Source organism: Mixophyes fleayi, chromosome 2, assembly GCF_038048845.1.
Source record: "Mixophyes fleayi isolate aMixFle1 chromosome 2, aMixFle1.hap1, whole genome shotgun sequence".
NCBI lineage: Eukaryota > Metazoa > Chordata > Amphibia > Anura > Limnodynastidae > Mixophyes > Mixophyes fleayi.
Genome location: NC_134403.1, coordinates 81299724 through 81325493, shown reverse-complemented (window position 1 = coordinate 81325493; position 25770 = coordinate 81299724). Strand labels below are relative to the sequence as shown.

The following is a 25770-nucleotide window of genomic DNA, read 5'->3' as shown; positions in this document are numbered from 1 at the left end:
CAAATTGCTTGTGTTTCCTCCCAGTATGGAATGGGACCGTCTGACATGTCGATTTCAATGAACAAGAAAATAATCCTCCACCGTACTTTGCATGTTAATAGTAGGATCGTATGAAGTTATGGCCGAGGTCACACTTTTTTTGCTAAATTCTTTCAAACCAGACCAGAAGTCAAACTGTTGTGGTCTGCCACCTGCGTCATCCCTGCTCCTCTTTGGAAAGCGCAATTTCTTACGAGCAGTAGCTGCCTGAGAAACTGAAGGACGAGACGCCGTCAAGCCACGGACCACTTGAGCGGTCAACTTACTGACCAGGAGCTCCTTGCATCTCTTCAGATCTCAGTCAGTTGGAAGCAAAGAATCTACATAGGTCTTAAACCTAGGATCAAGCACAGTCGCCAAAACATAGTGATCCGACGTCAAGATTTTATTGACTCTTGGATCATGGCGAAGCAAATTAAGTACTTGATCTACAAGGCCAACATACTTTGCAGAATTGCATTCTTTCATCTCCTCCTTCAGTTTCTCAAGCTGCTTTTTCAAAAGTCGAATTAAGGGACAGACTTGACTCAAGCTAGCAGTGTCTGAACTCACTTCACACGTCACAACTTCAAATGGTTTCAGCACCTTGCACAACACAGAAAGGATTCTCCACTGTGCAAGACTGAAATACATTCCATCACCTTTCCTAATGTTATGGTTTGTGCAATACGCTTGTATGGCTTTGCACTGTTCCTCCATTCTCTGAAGCATGTACAGGGTGGAATTCCACCTTGTTAACACCTCTTGCTTAAGTTGGTGGCAGGGAAAATTAAATTGTTCTTGTAGCTGCTGCAATCTCCTACATGCTGTAGCAGAATGCCGGAAAAATGTCCCGAAATTTTAAGGGCCACTTCCACTTGTCCACATATCTGTGGTTAAGTGTACAGTGGGTAGAATGACATTTTGTAGCCCAATTATTAAGTTTTTACGAACGTTCTGGTACATTTGAGGAATAGCTTTTCTCGAAAAATGGTGTCGCAATGGAATTTTGTAACAGGGACACAAGACCTCAATTAACTGTGAAAACCATCTGCGTTAATAGTGGATATTGGATGCAGATCTAACACTAGCATAGTCGCCATGGAGTCTGTGATCCGCTTTGCGACTGGGTGACTGCTCTCATACTTGCTTCCTCTAGCAAAAGATTGTTTCACAGTTAAATTTTATAAAGTACTTGTGGTCTAATTCTTGGGCTGCTTATGGGAGAAAGATTCACCAGCAGCAGCAGTAGGCCTAACGGTCACAAAATCTTCACAGGAATCCTGGTTAGGGGAGGAGTCATGTAGCCTAAGCGGTTTGGATGCAGGACTAACTCTGATCGCTAATGAGGATATTGATGAGGATGGTGTTGTCAGTGTTGATTGCAGGGGCCGTGATCTAGATGAGAGCAGGGAGCTAGCTGATGCTGGACTGCTTGTTGTTATTTTGTGAGAATAAGTTTCGGATTTTCCCAAAAGCTTCCCATGAACTCTCTTCAAATGGCGTAATATGGATGAGGTTCCTAAATGGTTTATGTCCCTACCTCGACTGATTGTGGATTTACAAAAGCTACATATGGCTACACAGCTGTTGTCAGGATTTGGGTAAAAATAATTCCAGACATAAGAGGTGGATTTTTTTGTCCTCTGCCCAGGCATGACAATGGGTTTCTTGCTATCACTGTAAACAACTGCTTCCACTGGTACAGGACTTACACAAACAACATCATCGTCATCAACATCCTCATTAGCGCCTTCATCAGCCACAGAAATATCCCCCTCATCCTCTTGCAATTCCAAATTAGCATCCTTAATTTGGGTATCACCGGCTACCCTTGGCCTGCTCATGCACACATCAGAACATATGCTGACAGGGGGCTTCTTTGTGAGTACTGTATTAAAAAGGTCAAGACTCTCCTCAGGTATTTGTGTCATATCTGGATCACAACCAACATCTTCTTGTAAGGCCTTGCTACTTTCTTCCAGCTCTGCTTTTACACTTAGAAGTATTTGGGCACCACTTTTGTAGTCAGAATGATAAAGTTTTTTATCGTCATCACTGACCTTAGAAGAATATGTCTGAAATACATTTGTAGAACTAGCACTCATAAAGTAAGGTGAAGGCCTGAATCTTTCCTTGCCACTGCGTGTGTAGAATGGCATGTTGGCAATTTTTTATTTTTTTCGGCACTTAACTTGGCCTTGAGTAAAGGTGATTTTTTTTTTCTTTACTGAGGTAAAAGGTGTTTTCTTACATTTTTGTTTACCTGACTTACAAACTTTAAGAAAGGCTTTAGCAGTTGATGTAGAGGTAGAGGGATTATTATCATCATCATCATCATGACTGGTGCCAGCAGCTGCTTGGTGCTCCTGGTCTTCTGGGGACTGATGGGAATCCATAGCTCTGGCACAGGACAATTGTGTGTGAATTGGGGCACAATACAATTTGACTGTAAAGAACAATAGTAGCCTATTAAACTTTTATTTAAAAAATGCAAAATGCCACCTCTCCTAATTGTGGGTGAATTTTGTCACAATACAATTTGACTGTAAAGAACAACAGTAGCCTATTACATTTTTTCGCATACCCTAAGCTCGGGTGGGCTCGGTTTTTGGGAAACTGAGCCCGCCCAGCTCTACTAAACACAGATTTTTGTAACAAGTTTATGACGCAGAACATTTTCTGATGGGTATTTTGGTGCTACCCAAAATCCTGAATCTAAATACAGTAACATATATTAAACACAGATGATAGAAACAATTTATGAAGCAGCACACTGTCTGATGACTGGCAAACATGTACAGCAGAAGCCCATTGTGATAGCAAGTATAAACAGCAGAGACCCATATACATTATTAGTTTACATACAGTTATACATATATAGTGGCAGTTATACATATAGAAACCTATATTGATGACAAGTATACATACTATATAGAGATCCATATTAGTGTCTACTAGATAGTATACCTGAAGAAACTTATACATTCTTATTAATTAAATAAAACTTCACTTATTGTTTACACACATGGTGTGGCACTTGACCTTAATAAATTTGTTATAAAAATAAATATTCTGCTTCCACCCTTACAGATGACTACCTGCCCTCTGTCCAACAAAGTGGATGAGGCTCAAAGATCTGTGTTGTACCATCGCTATCATGAAGCCTTTAAAAAACTAAAGAAGCTTGGTTATGATAAAGATGTACACCCTACTTTTACGGAGTACCTGGTGAACACTTATGGAATACTTAAAGACAGACCACCCATAGGAACTAGTAATGTTGCACCTTATTTGTATCACCCTGAAGACTTGCGGAAAATGATAGCTGTAGTCATGCCTACTGATAACTTGAAACATGTTTATCTCCTTCTTGACTGCTTAAAGCATTTGGCAGAGGATGAAGGAAGGCCTCTTTTTCTGTGGTAGAGACTTCCATTCCTTCTAACTTTATGCCTTTACAACTAAATCATACCACCAATATCACCAGTTAGATACTTCTTAAACATCACATAATATCTAACCCTTTAACAACTCTGGACTTGTGTGTCTATTAGACATGTCCATTACTATGCACCTCGATAAAGGAGTCAAAGTCCTTGTGGACAACATCTGGTTTGCTGTGACTTATTGTTAATTTTTTGTTATTGATACAGCTCTTCCCACATTTGCACAACAGCACCACAACATTTCAAAGCCTAATCTAACTCCACAATATATAAAATCAATCTTAAGGCAATCTTCTTTTCTGTATGCTGTGAATAGTATGTACGCTGATTATGGTCAATATGGATGAAAATGAGTTTCTTAATGATACTATTCATGATTGAACAGACATTTGATCATAAATTAGACATGTTTTCTTATGTGCTACAGAGATAAGAAACAACAGCGAAATACTGTACATGACTGACATCTGTCAGTAAAAAAGGCACAGACAGATAAAACAAAATTGTTCTGCTGAATTGGATCTAGTAATATTAGGACCCCATAGTTAATGAAACTTTTTTTCAACTCCTAAACCCCTAGCTAATAGTATAACTTCTGTTATGTGCGTATTGTCGCTAACCAATAACGATTGTCGAACCTCGAGTTGTGTTTCCAATGCACAAAGATTTATTCGCAAATAGTAGAATAATATGCTCAAGCGAAGTAATAGTAAATACAGCCATTACTTATCGCAGGCGCTCTGGATCCAGTGCAGTCATTCAATCCTGAAGTCTGGGGACAAGATGTCTGCACACTGGATCACAGGCTGCTGCTTATATACACAATCAAATACAGTAATACAATGGAGATGGTATAGCTTGCATCTATTGGTCCAGGTCTCAGGAATGTCCAAGGGGTTGTCAATCATTGACTGGTTCATCCTAAGGAATCCAAAGGAGGGGGTCATCTCTGCAGGGGGTATGCTCTGCTCTTCTCGCCAAGATTCCTTAGTCTTAAGTTGTTCATAATTCCTTATCATTCATAACTTGTGTATGCACTCTGCGATTCCCTCGCAGAGTGAACCAAACAGTAGGATATGTAACAAGGTTCATTATGATACCACTCATGATGTGATTCCTTCAACCTATTCTTTCAACATTATGGATTAAAATCTTACAAGATTGGATCGATTACAGATGAACACAAAAGATGGTAAGTATATGGGGATTTATTGTTTTTAATAAACTTATGTAGTTACAATGAGGTGACTGATTTATTTACAATTTAGTTTGTGTTTTATTTAAATTTTACTTTTGGGGATTACACGTTCTCCAGGTGTCAGCAAGCCCTGCCTGCCATGTGTATGCTGGTGCTTGTAGTTCTACAAGGACCTGCATGCCCATGCTGTTATTGGCAGCTTAGACTGGATGGGACTAATAGTTCCACAAAGTAAAATCGTGTTTACACTGACATTAATCATTTTATTACCCCACACTCACTGCCCAGGGGTGAGGGAAGAGCCTTAGTGTTTTCAGCACTGGGCTGTGTGTCCCTAGAGGTGGGGCCCACATAATTTTTTTTGCGGACCCCACTCCCTAGTGAGTTCAACCCCCTGCTAAACAGCCTTGGGCTGGTTTGTCATTATGGCAGGGCGACCACCTGCTGCCGGTTCATCTGCTTTAGTGCCACCAGTCGTGGCTAGCTTACCTAGTGCTGGTTTTCATAAAATCTGGGGGGGGGGGTACTGGGACCCCATGCTTCCCCATGTCCTCCCCTGATTTTGCAGTATTTAAACTAAACCCCTGGCAGGTGCAGGAGTTATGGCTGAAAGCAGCACAGGAAGCTGACTTGCATAGGAACACCCTTACTGTACATTGCCTACGTCAATCTGCCCATTCTCCACCCTGTTCACTCCCCTAAATTGTAGGCAATAGTAAGTCTTTATTTAACCTGTTCTGTGCTTGCGCAGAACGAATTTGCAAAGGATACAGTAAAAAAACACAGATACATGCCTTAATGACTCAGGCCCATCATGTTTTTTAGCCTAACCAAAATAAGTAGACAGGTAAGTGGCTGCTTGCAAACATTTACAGGACTAATATTGCAAATCTCAACAAAGTTACACCAATTGCTCCACCAAGTGGATTTCATTTACACGAAGGTAAATTCAGAAGTATGATCTGTAAAAATGAAACAAACTATTTATAGTCCTTTGTACCTAATTTGCTCATCCTAATAGGATTATGAAACCACAAAAAGTATTTTCTTTTTGATTAGTTAACCATGTTTTTCCCAGTCTCTTGTATCAGCTCACCGAAGAAGCTTGTTTTTCTTTTAATATCTCCTTCTCTTTAGAATCCTACCTGATGATCTTCTCTCCACACCATAGACCCAATTTTACACTTTAAACTATTAAACATCACAATATCATATATACATTTGTGCATGCATAGGGCCTGAGTCATTAAGGAGAGCAAAGCATAAAAAAGGCGTAACTTTGATTGAACCTGAACAAAACCATGTTGCATTGAAGGGGAGGTAAATTTAAAATGTGGGGACAGATTTATAGTTGGGGTAGGACATGTCCTAGATCAACTTTAAATTTCAGTGTAAAAATAAAGCGAGCAAGTATTTGTGTGTTACTTGAACAAACAGCCAGTATTTAACTTATGTGCAAAATAATAAAATAGTTTGCACCCCTTGCATGGTTTTGTCCAGGAGAAAACGTATTCCGTTTTTTTTGCTTTGCTTTCCTTAATGACTCAGACCCATAGGGCTAGATTTACTAAGCTGCGGGTTTAAAAAAGTGTGGATGTTGCCTATAGCAACCAATCAGATTCTAGCTGTCATTTTGTAGAAAGTACTAAATAAATGAAAGCTAGATTCTGATTGGTTGCTATAGGCAACATCCCCATTTTTTTCAAACCTGCAGCTTAGTAAATCTAGCCCATAGTGTGTTCACACATATGTTCAGCCCAGCAGTGCCCACATACAGTGTGCTCATTAATGTACATGTTGGCATGATTTGTCTAATGAGAGAATGGTTTTATAGAGTCACTATATGTGCAAAACTAATTTTTCCTCCTCAGTCCTTGCAGCCCTCATGAGTGCGTTAACTCCTTGTTCAGCTAAAAAGAGACAGTAAAAGGAAACACCTCACCAAGTATATAACATGACTACTCCATCCTTCAGGTATATTTTTCTGCCTCTTCAGCTCAACAAGGAAGAGGTTAGTGTAGAGAGATTTGTTTATTTTTATCTTAAGGGACTTACCTTGTATTCCTGGGATCGATTCCAGAAGGACTCGGTGTGTTCTGTTTAATCCAGAAGCAGCAAATGTGGGGGCATAATGCCTCTTTCAAGAAAACCTAGCGTGTCATTGAGGTTCACTGGTCATCTAGATATATTTGTATTTTATGGAAAAAAATGTTTTGTCATTGATAACTATATTAGCAAAGTCTATTAGCAAACACTACTATACCATTGAAGCATGGAGGATCTTTAAGGCAACTAATGGATAGGAAGATTGAGAATTTTTTCGAGAAGTTGAATATTTCTGCAGGAACAATTAAAGCAAGAGTGGCAATGGCCTCATTTTCTAGAGCACTGATATACAGAAAATGATCTCCTTATAAATATTGAATTCAGGGGATTGATTTTTTTTTAGGAAACCTCTTTAGATGTCATTACACTTTCAGCCACAGGTATAGCAACAATGGCCTTAACCAGCATAGCCCTTTGGCTAAGGACACTATCTAAAAATGGCACAAAATTACACTTCCTTATGAACATTCATTGCTCTTTTGAGACAAACTTGATCTAATGATTCAAAAGGTAGCACAATGTAAATCTCACTTGCTCCTTCAAGACATCAGCAGATTTGCTTCCTCTTCGTCCTCCAGTCAGTTCTTTAGGAAAATAAGAAAATTCTACCCCGGCAAACAATATACAACACAGTTTGGGGGACAAACATTTAGTACCTCTAGGGGCAAAGAAGGAATCTTAGGTCCAAAAATGCACAATGACTCAGAAAAAAGTACAACTTACAGAAGTTATATTATGAGACAGGATTTCAAGATATCCCTGACGAAGTCCGCCCGGACGAAACGCGTTGGATTGAACACTCACCCACACAAAAGTACCTGCTTCACGTCGCAGATCCTCAAAGCATCAAGACCCCAGGAGAAAGTATCTCCACACTGCAAGAAGGAGAGTCGCGAGCGGAGAACTGATCCCAGCAGTGGAACGCACAGGCGCCTGTGCGTTCCAGGAGAAAACAGGAAGTGAGGCGTCTGGAGCGCTCCTGCGTTCCAAGAACACGGGGAGAAAGCCGCTGGGCCACAGCCACCACGAGTGCTAAGATCCTGACTCTGGAGCAGGAGCCAACCCGCCCACCCCAGGTACCCTGTACACATAACTGCTCTTTTTAGAGCTTGGCAGCAAAAACGCTAAACTACCACAGATACACACTATAGCAACCACCACATAGTTATATATTGTTTGCCTTAACTCCCCACATATCCTCCCCTCATCCACCTCCATATTATACTTAGAACACACATATCTCCCTTTAAAAAGGGAATACATCCAAATTTATTGAAAGCTTGCACTACCCCCTCACCCTCCAATAACACAACATACTACTTCAGAGAAGCAAGCCAATAATTAGCAGATTACTGCAAAAGCTCTCACCCTAGAGGCTTAAACCGGGCACCGTAATCCCACTGCCCGGCCCCCCTCCCCCCGAGAGTCTTATACTCTACATACCCATATAGTCGCCCCAGTATACACGACGAAAGAGCTATAAACAAACTGCAACAGGAGCTATAAACATCTCCCACTCTAAAAGAGCCACAAAACGGCCGATATCGTGTATACTGTCTCGCCTCTCTCCCTTCCACCCCCCCCTCTCTCCCTCCCTATCTTATCTCCCCACAGGTCGCGCCACGGAAAAAACAGAGAAACAACCAGGATTTCAAGATATCTGGAAAAATGGTGTAATGAACAGAATTGGATACTAGTGCTAATTCAGACTGACGCATGGCCGACCAGAGGTGCGGAGTCTAACAAGCTCCCCAATGTTCATCTAGAGCCGTAACAAGTTAGGATGGGCTTTGCTGCCGAGAGCTCGCAGGTCACGGTCCACTGGTCTGTCTCCAGATGTAGCACTATGGATGACATGGACACTGCTTTACATGATATGATAGTGATGAGAGTAGTTAGACACCTGGGTCCGGGTAAACAAGTTGGTGGCGAGGTGCAGAATTCACAAGCGGAATCAGGGTCAGGACAAGCCAGGTCTGGTAACACTAGCTGGCAGGTAACACTGAAGCAGCAGAAAGTTAACAAGCCGGTATCGGTACACAAACGCAGGAAAGCAGGTATGGTCAGCCAAGCAGAAACTGGTACAGGATGCTGAGAGGCACAAGGTGAGTCAGGCACCACCCCCGCAGTGCTCTCTTGGAGCGGGGACGGCCGCTTGGTGGTTCCCGTGGTTCCTGGCCGGGGGTGTCCTGTTGCTAAGAGTCCCCGACCAGCCTTGCGCCATAAGTGAATGCACAGTAGCGCATCCCGTTACTTGGCAGTGGGACGCAATCATTGTATTGGTGAACAGTGTGTTTGACTGGCCACTCCTTTCCCCTAATCATGTCCACACTTCCTTTATTTAAACTCTGATCTGGCACCATTAGGGTGCTACTTCCTTGGTTTGACCCGGCTTCCCTTGACTACTCTTCTGGATTGTGCATGTTTCTGCCTTCTGTTGTGACCTTCTCTCCCTGACCATTCTACTGGATTGCGCTACTCTCGTCTGCCTGTTGTGACCTCGGCTAGCCTGACCGCTCTTTGGATCATCCCTCTGTACCACCTCCTCCTGATTTGTCTACACACGGACCGTCCCGACTTCTCTTATCCACCACTACACTGGTAACTAACTTGATGGACTACGACATGTGTACCCCTTGCAGCCAAGTTCAAACCTCCTTGCAGGGGTTCCTGGTGCACAACAGGAGTACATTATACTCCGCACCTATTTGTTCAGTAACGAAAATACCAGTTAGTGGATTCTGCTTATTCAAAAGTGTGACACAAGGATACAGCACAGGTACGGGAGTCAGGACACCTACAAGTTGCTCTGAAACTGAACGACTGTCAGAATGAGGTTTATATACACTTGCCGATACCCAGAAGCGCGGCTCTGATGGAGAAGGCAGGTAGCTGGGAGAGGTTAGTTTTGTGACACGTGGACACTCGTAACTCAAGATCGGCGTGTGTTAAATGTTGTGACAAGTGAATATGCTGTGACAAGTAACTATAGAATAGAATTTTGAGGGATTACCAGAGGATATATATTTGTGTAATCCAAGAATCTAGCTTCCCCACTGCATCTGAAGGACTTGCTCAATAATCTACATATACTTTTGAAGAAAAAAGTAATCATCTGTTCCTATCAACCAGTAAGGCACTGGATTTTATTCTAAACTCCTGGTGGACATATAATCAGGAGGTTTCATGACAATACTGGAAATAATAATTCTCAACCAACAGGTACAAACATTGTTATTATGGAGTAAGTCTATCTTTCAGCCTCTCCACATCTCAAAGGGCAGTCACCAAAGTCCAGGTAATTTAGATGGCAACATTAAGAAAATACACTAAAAGTGCAAGATCATAAACATTACCAAGATTCAACTGAATAGCTTTGATTCGTGGGATATATATATATATATATATATATATATATATATATATATATATATATATATATATCTATATCAAGAGACAGTGTGACAAAATTTGAAGGTGGTCATCCAATGCCAGATTGTCTCAAACATCTGGGAATGTTTTCTTCCAAAATTGGAATTATACAGTGACAAGATGGCACACGTGAGATCTCCCACTAGAATTATTGACAAAGTGGAATCACAGTCAAGATGATTTAGATAAGGAACTCAAAATCACCAAAGGGATAAGAAGATTGCTCAACTGGTGGCAGGACACAACCTTAAGGGATCAGGTAGTTACTCTAACAGACCAGAGTGGGACTTATTGACTACAGATTTTAGCTCTACGGACAGGGGCGCACACATTCACACTCAAATGGTTCAATACTTGTGACAAGACAAAATGAGTCTATAAAATAACATCCTAGAGTTAAGAGCAGTCTAGCGGGCAAGATTAAACTTTAACATCTTTTATGGTGCAAACATTTGAATATATTTTCAGACACTCTGACAGTGGTGGCCTTTCTATACAGACAAGGGTTACCCCAGAAATTGAAACCATAAAGTCAGAACTGTCAACGATGATGGTATGGGCACAGAACAACTTGATGTCCTTCTTGGCACTCCATGTAGCTGGGAAAAGCAATATGACAGCAGATTACATGAATCATTGTCAGATGCATCCTCGACAATGTACTTTGCTCAAAGATGTGTTTCACATGCTAGAAAAGAAGTTACTATCCACAGATAAACCTAATGATGAGACATCAATATACTCTTAATAAATAGTAGCTCTCCTGTCTGTGTGACCTATCATCTGTGCAATTACTGCTATGCCTATGTATAGAATAATTCCTGCAGTTTACAGCTGGTTGCTAGGCAAACAGTTGCAAGCTGCAGTTCTTATTGGTGCTGCTGCCTGTCAGGCGCTGTCCCCGCTGTTCCTCTACAAAGCGGGGACGGTCACCTGACAGATTCGGCTGGTGGCGTCCTGTTGTCAGGCAACAGGCACGCAACGTCCTGACAATGTCGGGCGCCACCGCGTTCCATTGCTAGGCAACGGGACGATTCCTGTCAGCACTTCTTCCACCCAGCTCTCCTTCTATCAGAGTGCTGCAGCCTCTATTTAAATCTCAATCTGCACAGTTAGGGTGCCAAAGTATCAGGTCCCCCTGTTCTCCAGCGTTCCTTTTTTCCTGCATTAATATTTGGCTCTGACCCGGCTTCCATTTGACTCCTCTCCTGGTTCCTGTTTACTACCTGGTTATTGACCCGGGCTTGCTGACAATTCTCTGGATTTCTCGTGACCCTTGACCTCGGCCTGTTTGACTTCGCTTTGGATCTCTCCGTTGTACTGCCTGTCTCCGCTGGTTTGACCTGTACTGTCCTGACACTTTCTCACCACATTGGTAGCTGTCTAGGTGGACCGCGACTTGCGTACCTCTAAGACCATACCTCATTGCGGGGGTTCCTGGTGAACACCAGGGTTACGTTAGATTCCGCACCACCTAGTTCAGTGGCGCTAATACCAGTTGGTGTTGCCTGCATTCAGCGGCTCTTCCAGCCTGACAGTATACTCTGGCCATGTCAGACGGTAACAGCGAACCTTCTGCTCGTGATCTCCTTCTACTCCTGGCTCAACATGTGGAACAGCAGGAGACTAACCAGGCACAACTTCTCCAGTGCATCCAGGGGGTAGTATCCAGACTAAATTCCCTTCAGGGGTCTTTGAATCCAGTACAACCACCACCTACAGTGGAACCTCCTGTCACCGTTAGCACTAGTGCTACCACCACCGGAAACTTGCTCATACCTACCCCTGAGAAATATGATGGCAACCACAAGGGTTGATAAGGCTTATTAAACCAGTGTTCGATCCAGTTTGAACTCGACCCGGAGAACTTTGTTTCTGAGAGAGCTAAAGTGGCCTACATCATAATCCTCCTTTCCAGACAGGCTCTGGCCTGGGATTCTCCTATATGGGAACGGGATGATGTCTCTCTTCACAATTCCTCTTTCTTCATTGAGAATTTTCGTTGGGTGCCTGGGCGTGTATCTTTTGCCGCATCTAGCCTTCTGGCTCTCCAATAGGGGTCCCTCTCAGCCAGACAGTATGCTGTTCAATTTCGAACTCTAGCATGTGAGTTAAAATGGAATAATGAGGCTTTAGTTGCTACCTTCTGGCAAGGTCTTTCTGATCAAATGAAGCATTTATTAGCCTCCCCGGACCTTCTTCCTAATCTGGATGATCTCATTTCGCTCAGTATTAAGATGGACATCCATCAGCAGGAATGCTCCCTCGACTGGCTCCTCGCTTCCAGTCTCCCGTCTCTTCTGCGGAGGAGCCCATGCAGATAGGACGCTCTCGTCTTTCCCAGAACGAACAAATGCCCAGCATTGTCTTTATTGTGGAGAGGCTGGTCACTTACTATCCGCCTGTACTAAAAGGCCGGGAAACGCCACCTCCTAGTCGAGAAGAGGGAGGTCTTCCTAGGATGTAGTTCTCAGACTCCCTGTTCTCACAGGAATGCCAACTTCTTAATGTCAGTCACCCTGAATACTTTGGACGAATCTCTTGTAAGTGCTGCCTTTGTGGATTCTGAGTCTGCGGGGAACTTCATTTCTGCTAATCTCTTGTCAAGACTCCATATTAAATTTCATTCTTTTCTGCAACCTTTGGTTCTAACTGCAGTGGATGGTAATCGCGTCAGCAATGGTTCTATCACCTGTATCACCAGTTCAGTTCGGTTGCAGGTAGGAGTTCTATATCACGAGTGGATCAAGTTCCTGATTATTCCGCAATCTGTGAATTCCATCATTCTGGGTTTACCCTGTCTGATGTCTCACTCTCCTCAATTTGATTGGCATCGGGCCCAAATTACTTCTTGGGTTCCTTCCTGTTTCCATAAATGTCTTTCCAAGATTCCTCGTCCAGTGATACAGTTGGCCTGTCTTTTACTTTCCTCCCAAGTGATGCTTTCTGAACCTTACTTGGACTTTTTTGATGTCTTCAGTAAATCAGCCTCTGAGAAACTTCCTCCACACCGCCCTTGGGACTGTCCCATTGAGCTCGTCCCAGGTAAAACTATTCCTAAGGGTAGGGTATACCCCTCATCATTACCAGAGACTAAAGCCATGTCCCAGTACATTTCTGAGAATCTCCAGCGGGGTTTCATTCGTAAATCTTTTTCTCCAGCAGGGACTGGTTTCTTCTTCATCAAGAAGAAGGACGGCTCTTTGAGATCTTGTATTGACTACCCCCGCCTGAATGCCATCACCATTAATAATCGCTATCCTCTTCCCCTCATCCAAGAATTATTTGACCATATTTGTGGTGCTCGAGTTTTCACCAAATTAGACCTTAGAGGGAATTCGCAAAGGGGATGAGTGGAAGATGGTCTTTAACACCCAGGATGGGCACTATGAGTACCTTGTAATGCCATTCAGGCTCTGCAATGCCCCCGCTGTGTTTCAAGAGTTCGTCAATGAGATTTTCAGAGATCTTCTCTAACAATCAGTCATTGTCTACCTTGATGACATTCTGGTTTTCTCTCCCGATTTGTTTTCTCACCGAAATCATGTTAAGGTAGTTCTCCCATCTCCGGGCTCATGTCCTATATTGCAAGTTGGAGAAATGCCTTTTAGAATGTTCACAAGTTCCTTTCCTTGGCTACCTCATCTCTGGAACTTCAAATGGATCCGGTGAAGGTAGAATCCATTCTCAACTGGCCACAACCCTGTGGTCTTAAAGCAACTCAGCGGTTCATTGGGTTTTCCAACTACTAGTTATACAATTCATTAAAGGATTCTCATCCCTCATTGCTCCTATTACATAGGAGCAGCCCCTATGTTTAATAAAGAGCCATCACATAACAATAATACCCCCTACCACCTCCCACATAACAATAGTAACCCACTCCCCATAACATCCTCATCACCATCTCTGACATAACCCCTCTATAGAAGCTTTCACAAAACATTAACATCCCCCACAACAGCCCCCAAATAACATTAAAGCTATTCCTACATAGCATTAAACCACCTGACATGACAATAATCCCTCCCCAAGACATTTACCAATCCTTGAAAGCAGACCAACCATATGACCAGGGTGGAGGGGAGGGGTGAAGAGAACAGGAAAGAGGAGAGGAAGTAGGAGGAGAAGGGTGAAGAGAAAGGGAGACATATAGGTCATCTATGGAGCAGCTCATTAGTGACTGGTTCCCGGGAATGATCCAGCCACCTGCAAGCATAGCAAAGACAGGGATGGCCCCTTTTAGACCAGGGCCTACCCCAATAATTCCAGGCAGCTGAGACCAGGGCCCCCAGTTACTATGCCCATCCCCCACCTCCAAATTCAGGCCTGGGTGAGGGCCTGAATGTGTAAAAAAAGAATAATTCCAACAGCAGTAGGGCTAGCCAGTACCCTTCATTTTTTCTATGATATACAATGGAGACCCAAGATCTTAAGTGGAAACAAGAAGACATGACTGCTCCTATATGTGATCTCAGCTATATCAGCATGCTTTTCTATGTATAGAATGATCATAAACACTAGACCAATCTCAGAGTTGTGATTAATGCATTGCAGATGGCCCTATTAGCTGATCAAAGTGCCTGGAGCTGTCTACTGATTAAGAGGGGAGTAAAGGTTCAAAGAAGCCTCTTCTGTGCCACTCTGTACTTCTTCACTACCAGCCAGTTGATGGGAGAATGGGCACTTAAGGGGGTGGCACACAGTATTATCATGATTATTATTATTATTATTATTGTAAATTTGTAAGGTGCCAAAGTGCCCAGTAGCGCTGTACAGTAGGGAAAATAGTACACACATAAAACAAGGACATACAAGGTAGACAAAATAAATGCAGACATGAAAGCAAAGGTATGAAGCACCCTGCTCATTAGAGAGCTTACATTCTAAGTGGAAGAGGGCAAAGCTGAAACAAGAGGAGCAAAGTAGAGTAGATAGACTCTGAGTAGAGGACTCTTAGGGTCCTCCTGTGGGCCAATCTGATTCTGTGTACTTATACTGTGAGTGAAGGGGCTGGCATGTTGGGACACACATGCCTGTAAGCAAAAAAAGCTTTGTGACTACTTAAAGTGATTTTTTAAAAAGCATTTATATATTTTATGCAATAGAATGTGCTGGACGATAAGGTCATGGATCTTTGCTGTGACGGGGGTTAACCTATAACAAATATGGCGTAGAAGACACAAAATGTGCCCAGGAGGGAGTTGTCTGGAATCAGGAATTCTTTAAATTTGTATTTTAGAATTCTATATGTTTTAAAAATAAACATAATTGCATAAGGCATGTCTGCATAAGGCATAAATGGCATAAAGCGTCATACAGCTGGTGTCTTGGCACATGCAAACACTTTTATCGATGTGCATACATAAAGTAAAACGTATACATTATTTATATGAACAGTAATGAGATCCACTAATTAACAATTGGCAACTCTGGTGAACACAAAGTATAGTATAGAAGATTATTAAAGATAAAATGGTATTCGATTTTAAAATTACTATTCATGGGGTTTTACCATTTTGTTAAATCCTGTAACACTACATGTGAACTTCAGGGAAGGGTTCAATGACCATCTTCCACCTCTGTTTCATGGGGAAGATAGACACCTCTACAAATATGTCTGGATGTACAATCTACAGTTACTAATCCCCCAGGTGCTTAATTCAAAATTTTCACTACTTTGTTTTCTTCCGTTATAAATAATAAGTAGTATTTCATACAAAAATGTACACATAAATGTGTAAAAGTCATTTTATGTAAATATCATATGCATTTCCTGGCATACAGTTTTTTTTCCATTTGATTTCATGTAACACATGTAGAGACTCATTTAGATATATCCAACTTTCAAGAGTAAAAATGTCATGTCCACTAAACAACATGGAATTTTGACTTTCAATTTGCAGCATTTCTGAGCAGTTTAATCTGAGTACTTTGGCTTCCAGGTATATTTATTGCAAGTCTAATTTTTCTATATGTATGTACTTTGATGAATGCATATGCATCCATTGAAATGCTATACTCCTGTTAAAATATGGTACTGTTTACATTATAAAGATCAGAAACACTGGCACATCTTTGCAATTTTGTCTGTTGGAATTGTATCTTGCAATTGAGTGCATAAAAACCCAGCATATTCATTTCTTCATGGGGTGTATGTTTAGAACTTTGTCTACATTATGTTAAAAATAAGCATATTGAGGAAAAGATACAAAGTTTTGTTTCAGACTTTCACTATATTCTATTTTGTTTAAAAAACCATTAACTCATTTTGATAAAAATGAAATTTGCACTTCACTAGAGTACATATATTAAAAGAAAGCGATCGATAGTTAGATTAAAATTCTCCACACGAGGGAGACAAAGCCCACATTTATCTACAGTATAACTATTAATAAAAGTATACTATTCACTAAAATGTCTATTCTTTTTAGTGATTTACAGGTCAACTTGTTAGTCACCAAAATTATTAAAGGCAGTAAATCCATGTGGAAAACCCTAAAACATTTTCACTGGTATCATACACTCAAAATCATACACACTTGGGTCAAAACCTGTAAGATGAGTGAGATGAAAAGACCCCAAAACCTTTTATGCATGAACGGGTGTACATTCATTTTAATTGCCCATTCATTGTGTTTCCATTATGGTTGGTACATGTGGAAAACCCATTGAAATGAATGGGCTCATTAAATTAAACAGAAAGTCTCCGGTGATGCATAGGTCGAATATTGGACAGGGCAACCCTTCAAAATCCTCAATTAGCCACAACTGATGACAGCCTGGACTGGCTTCCACTTAAACACAAAAACATTTTCACTTAAAGACCACAGAGTAGGGGGCCCCCACTATATTGAAAACCAGCCCCAGGTAGACTACACTATGATAGGAGGTGTCCCCTTACATAGTGAAAAACAGATCCAAGCTGGTCAGTGCAGGGCTTTGCCACTGGAGCGGACAGGAGAGAACCAAAATGAGCATGCCCCTCCCCAAGAGATTAGCAGCACTGTGCTGAAAAGTGATGGGTCTCTTCCAAATCCCCTGGTGAGCAGAGTCTCAGAAGTCAAGATTGGGACTCTGGGATGGCACCTAGGACCACTGTCCATTATAGCAAAGTAATATAAATGAGTAAACATAAACTCAATTTAAAAATAAACTTTAATTGAATAAAAGACTCTTCAAAACCCTTGTTTACCATTTTATTAAAAGTAAAAAAAAGTCACTCTTGTTTTGTCATAGTCAGAATGAGATAAAACATCTACTTCTCTTCTTTATTTTATTTTGATCTACATTGTCCAAGTGGGATAAAAAACTACAAAAATCAATACAAAACAAAGCATCTGCTAATAAATGCTACCTGCCGCTAAATGATGAAGGCAGTGAATTTTCTTCTCCTCTAGCCACTCAGAAAAAGTTTCTCATGCATTTTGAATCAATGTGAAGCCACACGCAGAACCTGCTAGTTATAGACTTAACCTTATCAGCCCTCTTTTCCTTAGAGCTGGACATGCTCATCAGTACTCATCGGTAACCTGCTTGATCCCAGGTTTTGTGTATGCAGAAGTATAGACTTATTCTAAGATTGATGCCGCAACTAGAGATTATTGGAGACACAGATGTGTGAGTTGAAATTCAAAATTTACATAGAGGGCTGTGCCCACAGGAGAAACACAGTTGCTCACACTGACACAGGATAGACAAAACAAGGTCCAGAGTCCAGGCAGAAGAGATAAGTTTGTGTCCAGGAAAGGGACAGGACAGGTAGCAATACAGAGAATAGTCAGCATCAAGGCAAAAGTCCAGGGAATGCAGCAATCCAGAGAAGATTCAGTTTCAAGTCAAAAAGTCAGGGCTGGCAGCAATCCAGAGATTAGTCAGTGTCCATGCAAAATCTGAGAGCAGATGGCAATCCAGAAGGTAACAACCAGGACCAGGGTGTAAGGAGAAATACTTACAATGTCCCCATATGACCGCAGGGTCCCCCTGCACCATATAGGCTATCTCTGAACACTACATCAGTGTCAGACCAATAGGTTTGCTGCCTAGATGTCTGGCTACCTTGATTACTTGTTCCTGCAAGTTTCTAGTGTTCTCCCAGTGAATGACCCAGCCTGTTCCTGACTCTGGTTTTGGATTCTCCTTCTGATATTTTGACTCTCTATGATATTTTGGACTTGGATTGCTGACTATGAATACTGATCTCCATTTTCTACTGCTTTTTGTCCGTCTGTATACCGGACCCAGGCTTGATGATCATGTACTTCGAATCTAGCCACCCCTTACTACATCTATCATGTAAGTGGACTGTTCTGGGGCTGCAACCTGCTAACCTTCGGCAACAAAGCCAATATCACCTTGAGGCGGTTCCTGGTGAAGACCGGGGGGTTCGTTAGATTCCACTCTCTGGCTCGGCCTGCGCCAAAACACTATCTGATAGTTAACTCCACCTTGCTGTAGGGGACTTGACACAGAGAGGGATTAGGGAAACCAGGAGACAGGAAAAAAATTAAACAAATAAACTCACAGGGGTAAGTAAACTGCACCTTTATTGGGATGTGAGAACACTTCTTAGAAGCCAAGTACCAACAGTCAAATTCAGCTGTGCTTTAATTGCACGATCACATGTAACTAACTGCCTGGCTGCTGAGAGGCATCCATAGCAACCAAGCAGCCAACAGAAGCGGAGAATTCTTGTGACAGAGAGCTTCTGCGCTATTGCTCTTGACAGTCAATAATAAAAAATGGACCTTATGAAACCTGTTTTTTTTACTGGCACCATTTGGGTAAAGCTGCCAAAGAGGGCACTCCACAAAGAGGCACCAGACCTGAGATGACCACTGTCACAACCACGAGGATGAAGATGGTGACACCTACAAGCAGTTGGCGCTACTGAATACTGAGGCGCGGAGTTTAACTCATCTCTGGGTTTCACCGGGGACCCCCGCAAGGAGGTATTGACTCCACTGCAAGAGGCGTCCAGGCCCCAGCCCTCAGTATCAGTTAGCTGGAGAGGTGTCCAATGAGGCACAGGTGATGAAGCACCAGAACACTGAAAGGACGCCTGGATGCAGCAGTGCAAAGGGTAATCAGCAGATCTGGGTCAAAACCAGAGAGACAATCACAGCCAAAATCAGAAGCAGGAGATTGGTCAGGAAGCCGAGTCAGAACCAGGAATCACTCTAAGCCAGATTCAGGAACCAAATGAGAAGTCAGGAACAAGCCAGGGTCAGAATCCAAATGAGCAAGAAGCACAGGAACAAAACGCTGGAGAAAGGCTGAAGACCAAATACTCTGGCACTCTAATGGAGTCAAAGTGATCTTTAAATAGAGGGAAGTGTTCACTGATTGCTGCTGCAGTTTTCAGCGGGAGGAACGCAACCAACCGCTAGACAGGAAGAGAGTGTTTCTTGTCGCTATGTGACAGAATGCGATGCCCTGCGCATGCATGCGGATCGGAACTGGAGAGCGTCTCTTGTTGCTATGCGATGGAATATAGACAGCTTATCTGAAAACCACAGAAACTCCTGCAGATGACCCGATGATGTAAACTTTCCTGCCACAAAAGTAGTCAATATATCAAACAGAGGAGAAAAAGAGGTGCCAGGTAATTTCTTCCCTTAACACATTTCGTCTTATAGGCTTTATCGAAAGGGCTATCAACTGATATGATGTTCCGGGTTTTATAATTAATGTTGATGATGAAATCCAATCAGGAAACCACACACAGCCGAGAATAGATCCGCCCTTACGAGCTGAAATACTTCCACCTAAAAGATAATCCATGACATCACTTCTGGTATCGCTACCATGACGATCGGTGGATAATTACAAAGAAGAAATGACTCAGTATACACAAAACAAGGTTGTGTGACAATATATCTGGATAGCGACTAATATGCAAATATAAAAATAGTGTCAAATATTTAGTAGCTTTACAATCCTATAGTTAATAAAGTATATGACATTTTTGGTAAGATACAAGGTAAAACAAGAAGGCTAGGCACCATTTTTTAGTAGCCATATGACCTACGAAAAGTAAGTATATAAGTTGGAACTTTATACACATCACAATAGTAACTACGTCTATCAAAAAATATTCTCTCCAGATACATTTACAACATTTACAATACATACATATAAAACTAGGGATGTGCACCGGCGACTTTTGAGGTCTCGTGTTTTGTGTTTTGGATCCGGATTTTCATTATTTTTGGGGTTCGGATTTGTCTCGCAAAACACTTGACGAAAGGTCTCGGTTCGGATTTAAGGTTTTGGATTCGGATTTTTTTTTAAAAAAACATAAAAAGTTTAAAAATCAAGTTTTTGGGCTTATTTTCACTCCTACGCTATTATTAACCTCAATAACATTCAATAACAAGCATTTCCACTAATTTACAGTGTATTCTGAACACCTCACAATATAGTTATTAGTCCAAAACGTTGCAACGAGGTATCTTTCTGGACTGAGTAGAGGAGTGGGTCACCACAATATATTATTAATAATATTTATTTATAAGGCGCTACAAGGCATCCGCAGCGCCGTACAGAGACAAACAAAATCACAATACAATGGGAGACAGCACAGTACAGTAAACACAGCAACTCAGTACGCTCAATGCACAGCTAGAGAGGGCGGGGAAGGGGGAGGGAGGATCCGAAAATGACGGGGCCCAAGAAGGGGGGCGTGTAAGACAGGGAGACCCCCAGGGGGGAGGAGGGAGCGAAAGTGGATGTGGGGTGGAGGACCTTTGAGGAGGAGGGCTAAGTAGCTGGAGAGCAGAGTTAGAAGTGGTGGAAACAGGAGGAGAGATGGCCCTGCTCAGAGGAGCGTACAATCTAAGGGGAGGGGTGGACAGACAGAGAGACGCAGGGGAGAGAGGGAGAGTAGGGGGACAGAGGCAGAAGATAAGGTAGGAAGTTAAGTGGGAGACAGAAAGGCTTTAAGAAAAAGGTGGGTTTTTAGGGCCCGTTTGAAGCTGGATAGATTAGGGGAAGTTCTGATGGAGGGAGGGAGCTTGTTCCAGTGGAGGGGGATATAATATATATAATAAGAAAACCATCAACTTGTATGATTCGCACCAATAAATGTACCTGGACTACGTAAAGGAGTGGGTCACCACAATATATATTAAAAACCCTGAACTTGTATGATTCGCACCAATAAATGTACCTGGACTGCGTAGAGGAGTGGGTCACCACAATATATATTAAAAACCCTGAACTTGTATGATTAGCACCAACAAATGTACCTGGACTGCGTAGAGTAGTGGGCACTGGGCACCACAATAAAAAATATATAGAAAACCTTCAACAGGTCAGAATTACACCCAAAAATAGTATCTGGACTGCGTAGAGTAGTGGGCACTGGGCACCACAATAAAAAATATATAGAAAACCTTCAACAGGTCAGAATTACACCCAAAAATAGTATCTGGACTGCATAGAAGACTGGCCACTGGCCACCACAATATAATATATAGAAAACCTTCAACAGGTCAGAATTACACCCAAAAATAGTATCTGGACTGCATAGAGTAGTGGGCACTGGGCACCACAATATAATATATAGAAAACCTTCAACAGGTCAGAATTACACGCAAAAATAGTATCTGGACTGCGTAGAGTAGTGGGCACTGGGCACCACAATAAAAACTATATAGAAAACCTTCAACAGGTCAGAATTACACCCAAAAATAGTATCTGGACTGCGTAGAGTAGTGGGCACTGGGCACCACAATATAATATATAGAAAACCTTCAACAGGTCAGAATTACACCCAAAAATAGTATCTGGACTGCGTAGAGTAGTGGGCACTGGGCACCACAATAAAATATATAAAAAACCTTCAACAGGTCTGCATTACACTGCACATACGGCTGCTCCTCCATCCTCTCCATCATATACATGTTGGAGTTTCAGCGTGTAAAAACCTCTTGTTTTTGATAATGTCAGTGCATTTTGAATATTTTTCAATTTGCCCCACACCACTGAATGTACTTTATCTATGATACGCATCTTTCTATCTTGACTGCGTAGTGTGGTGGCCCCGGTACACAATTTGGTACCGAGGCCACAATATAATTAAAAAACCCTCCACGGGTCAGAATTCCACCAAAAAAGGGTATGGACTGCGTAGTGTGGTGGCCCCGGTACACAATTTGGTACCGAGGCCACAATATAATTAAAAAATTGGGCATCAACTGTCACCGTTGTTTAATATCTGATACACCTAAATATGGACTGCACAGTGGAGTGGCCCCGGTAGTAAATTTGGTCCCGGGGCCACAATACCTCCTCCAACTTCCAAGTGTAGTGTTTATAAAGACAGAAAGCGTCGAAGTGTTATTAGTTGACTTTCTTAACCCTAAAATTGTCCCTGTTGCAAATATTCGTGCAATGGACAGTTACTTTTTTATTGAAAGACTCAAGCTTTCAAGTGTAGTGTTTATAAAATATAAACAACAATACAGTAGTTTTAGAGCACGTCAATACCTCTTGTTTTAAATTATGACAGGGCATTTTACTTTTGGTTTAATTTCTTGAATTTGTTTAAATTTGGTTTTACTTTTTGAACATGGCAAACGACTGTTGATTGGTCATATAATGCAAAAAAAAAAAGTTCCAAGATGGAATTGTCCTTGGGCCCTCACACCCACCCTTATGTTGTTGAACTAGGACATGCACACTTTAACAAACCAATCATTTCAGCGACAGGGCCTACCAAACAACTGTGGCTGAAATGATTGGCTTGATTGAGGAATTGATTATTCATTTTTATAAACATCATTTTTTCAACGTTGTGAGGAAGCAACCTCCTTCGCCGCTCACTGACCAGGTTCCCCGCTGCACTAAAAACTCTTTCCGAGTACACACTGGAGGGGGGACAACTCAGTTAAAAAATAGAGCCAGTTTGTACAGGGGCTTCCAAACTGCCTTTTGGAGTTCTACCACGTCACTAGCTCTAGTTAATTTAGATTGCAAGGCTTGTAAATATAAATACTTTGAAGATAAAAAAAGCAGGCTGCACAGACTGTGGAGCTAGAAAGTGAAATTAAATGGACCACGTTACTTTGGTGGCTATCTATGCCCCCCCCCGCCCTACACTTGTAGTTGAATATAAATAAAGCAGCCTGCATAGACTGTAGAACTAGAAATTCAAATATACAAAGAAATGGACAAAGGCAGTTTGGTATCTGTCTGCATCAGATCCCCTCTCCACTAGGAGTAAAACAGAAAACTTTTCAGCCGTTATATAATCTAGAATATAAATAGAAATTGAGAAAGGCAATTTGGTATCTGTCTGCATCATAATCATCAACATCCTCCTTAGCGCCAGCTACATCAATATCCTCCTCCCAGTGTACAACATTCACACCTTCATTAGCCAAATCTGTAACTGGACTGTGGGTGATCCTTCCAGCATATGCAGAAGGCGTGCTGCTAATGCTGGATGGAGTCACCTCTTCCCGTACAGTGATGGGAAGGTCAGGGTTCACAACCAACAACACCCTTGGACTCGCCTTGGGGATTTGTGATGTCATCTGTTTAGAAGGCAGAGTTCTTTGCTGTTTTTTTGTTGTTGCTGACAGCATAACTCTCTTAAATTTTTTGTAGGGGGGGGGAGGAGGGCTTAGATCCTTGGGTGAAGCTGGACCACTAGTCATGAACACGGGCCAGGGCCTAAGCCGTTCCTTGCCACTAAGTGTCGTAAATGGCATATTGGCAACTTTACGTTTCTCCTCAGATGATTTTAAGTTTCTCTTTTTGCTATTTTTTGAGAACTTGGGCTTTTTAGATTTTACATGCCCTGTACTAGGAGATTGGGCATCGGGCTTGCCAGACGACGTTGATGGCATTTCATCGTCTATGTCATGACTAGTGGCAGCAGCTTCAGCATTAGGAGGAAGTGGGTCTTGATCTTTCCCTACTTTATCCTCCAAATTTTGGTTTTCCATTATATGTAGCACAAGAGAGCGTACCCCTAAGCCACACACACTCGGCAAAGCCTTTAAAAATTATATGTGGCACAGGAGAGTAGCACTGGACTTATACTGCTGAATCAGTGAACTTTGTAATAGCAGTACCACTGGACTTATACACTGCTGAATCAGTGAACCTTGTAATAGCAGTACCACTGGACTTTTACTGCTGAATGTGTGAACTTGGTAATATTGCAGTACCAATGGGCTTATATACTGCTGGATTGGCTTTGCAAATTTGGTTATAATTATTATTTTTTTTAATTTTTTATTTTCATTTTTTTTATAACTTTTTTTTTATTTTTTAAAAACTTGGGAATAATGGGGAAATAACTATGCCCTTAGAAGCACAGAGCACAGGACACAGCACCACTGGACTGAACAGGACACAGCGCAGGACCCAGCAGCACTACTAAACTCAGCAGGACAGAGCACAGGACACAGCACCACTGGACTGATACTGCAGAATGTGTGAACTTTGTAATATTGCAGAACCACTGGACTTTTACTGCTGAATGTGTGAACTTGGTAATATTGCAGTACCAATGGGCTTATACTGCAGGATTGGTTGTGCAAATTTTGTTGTAATTAAAAAAAAATGTAATTAGTTTTTTGTATTTTTTTTAAATAACTTTTTTTTATTTTTTTAAACACTTTGGAATATTGGGGAAATAACTATGCCCTTAGAAGCACAGAGCACAGGACACAGCACCACTGGACTGAACAGGACACAGCACAGGACCCAGCAGCACCACTGACCTCAGAAGGACAGATCACAGGACACAGCACCACTGGACTGAGCACAGCACAGCACAGCACAGCACAGCACAGAACTTAACTGAACAGCACAGAACTTAACTGAACAGCACGAGATATAGCAGGACAGAGGACCACCTAACACACCCTCCCTCTACCCTGATCAATGCCCGAGTGAAGATGGCGGCGACTAGCGGGGAATTTATAGGATCCGAGTATCGCGAGATCCGACAACGGGATTATGAGTCAGAGCCTCAGTTTCAGATTTGAATTTGGCGCCAATACCCGGATCTGTCTCGGATCCGACTCGGATCGGCAACGTTCGGATGGGCTCGGATTTCATAAATCCGAGTGCGCTCATCTCTATATAAAACATATACAAATACATAATATATATATATATATATATATATATATATATATATATACACATATATATGGATATAAAATGAATAATATAATAGTACAGTAATGAATAGCATTAAAAACAATAATAAAAAACAGAGAAAAAAAAAAGAAAAATAACATTAATATATTAAATATATACAAATTAAAATAAATCAAATAAAAGGGGCTATCTCAAAGGCCTCATTTAAACCTGAGGGAGTGAGAGTGCCCAACTTAAAAATCGAGAACATCTCTCTACGGGCTAGCCTGTTACCAAGATCACCACCTCTAGGGCCCAGTATTACATTTTTGATAGCCCTAAATTTTAAGCAATTCGGATCCCCATTATGATATATATTAAGATTAACATTTTAAAATATATATATATATGACCGATGAGGTCTGGCAATTCATTAAACCATTAATCTTATAATTATTAGTATTA

The 25770-nt window shown here is 41.7% G+C and overlaps 1 protein-coding gene across 4 annotated transcripts in view; it reads left to right on the top strand.

Annotated features, from left to right (window-relative positions):
* Positions 1 to 3629, top strand: part of LOC142140167 (speriolin-like protein) — a 52407-nt gene extending 48778 nt beyond the window's left edge. For all 4 annotated transcript variants that reach the window (XM_075198019.1, XM_075198018.1, XM_075198017.1 and 1 more), the window contains one exon: positions 3112 to 3629. In XM_075198019.1, the coding sequence (XP_075054120.1) occupies positions 3112 to 3447 (336 nt within the window). In that variant the 3' untranslated portion in view covers positions 3448 to 3629. The remainder of the gene's footprint in view (positions 1 to 3111) is intronic.
* The last annotated feature ends 22141 nt before the right edge of the window (positions 3630 to 25770 follow it).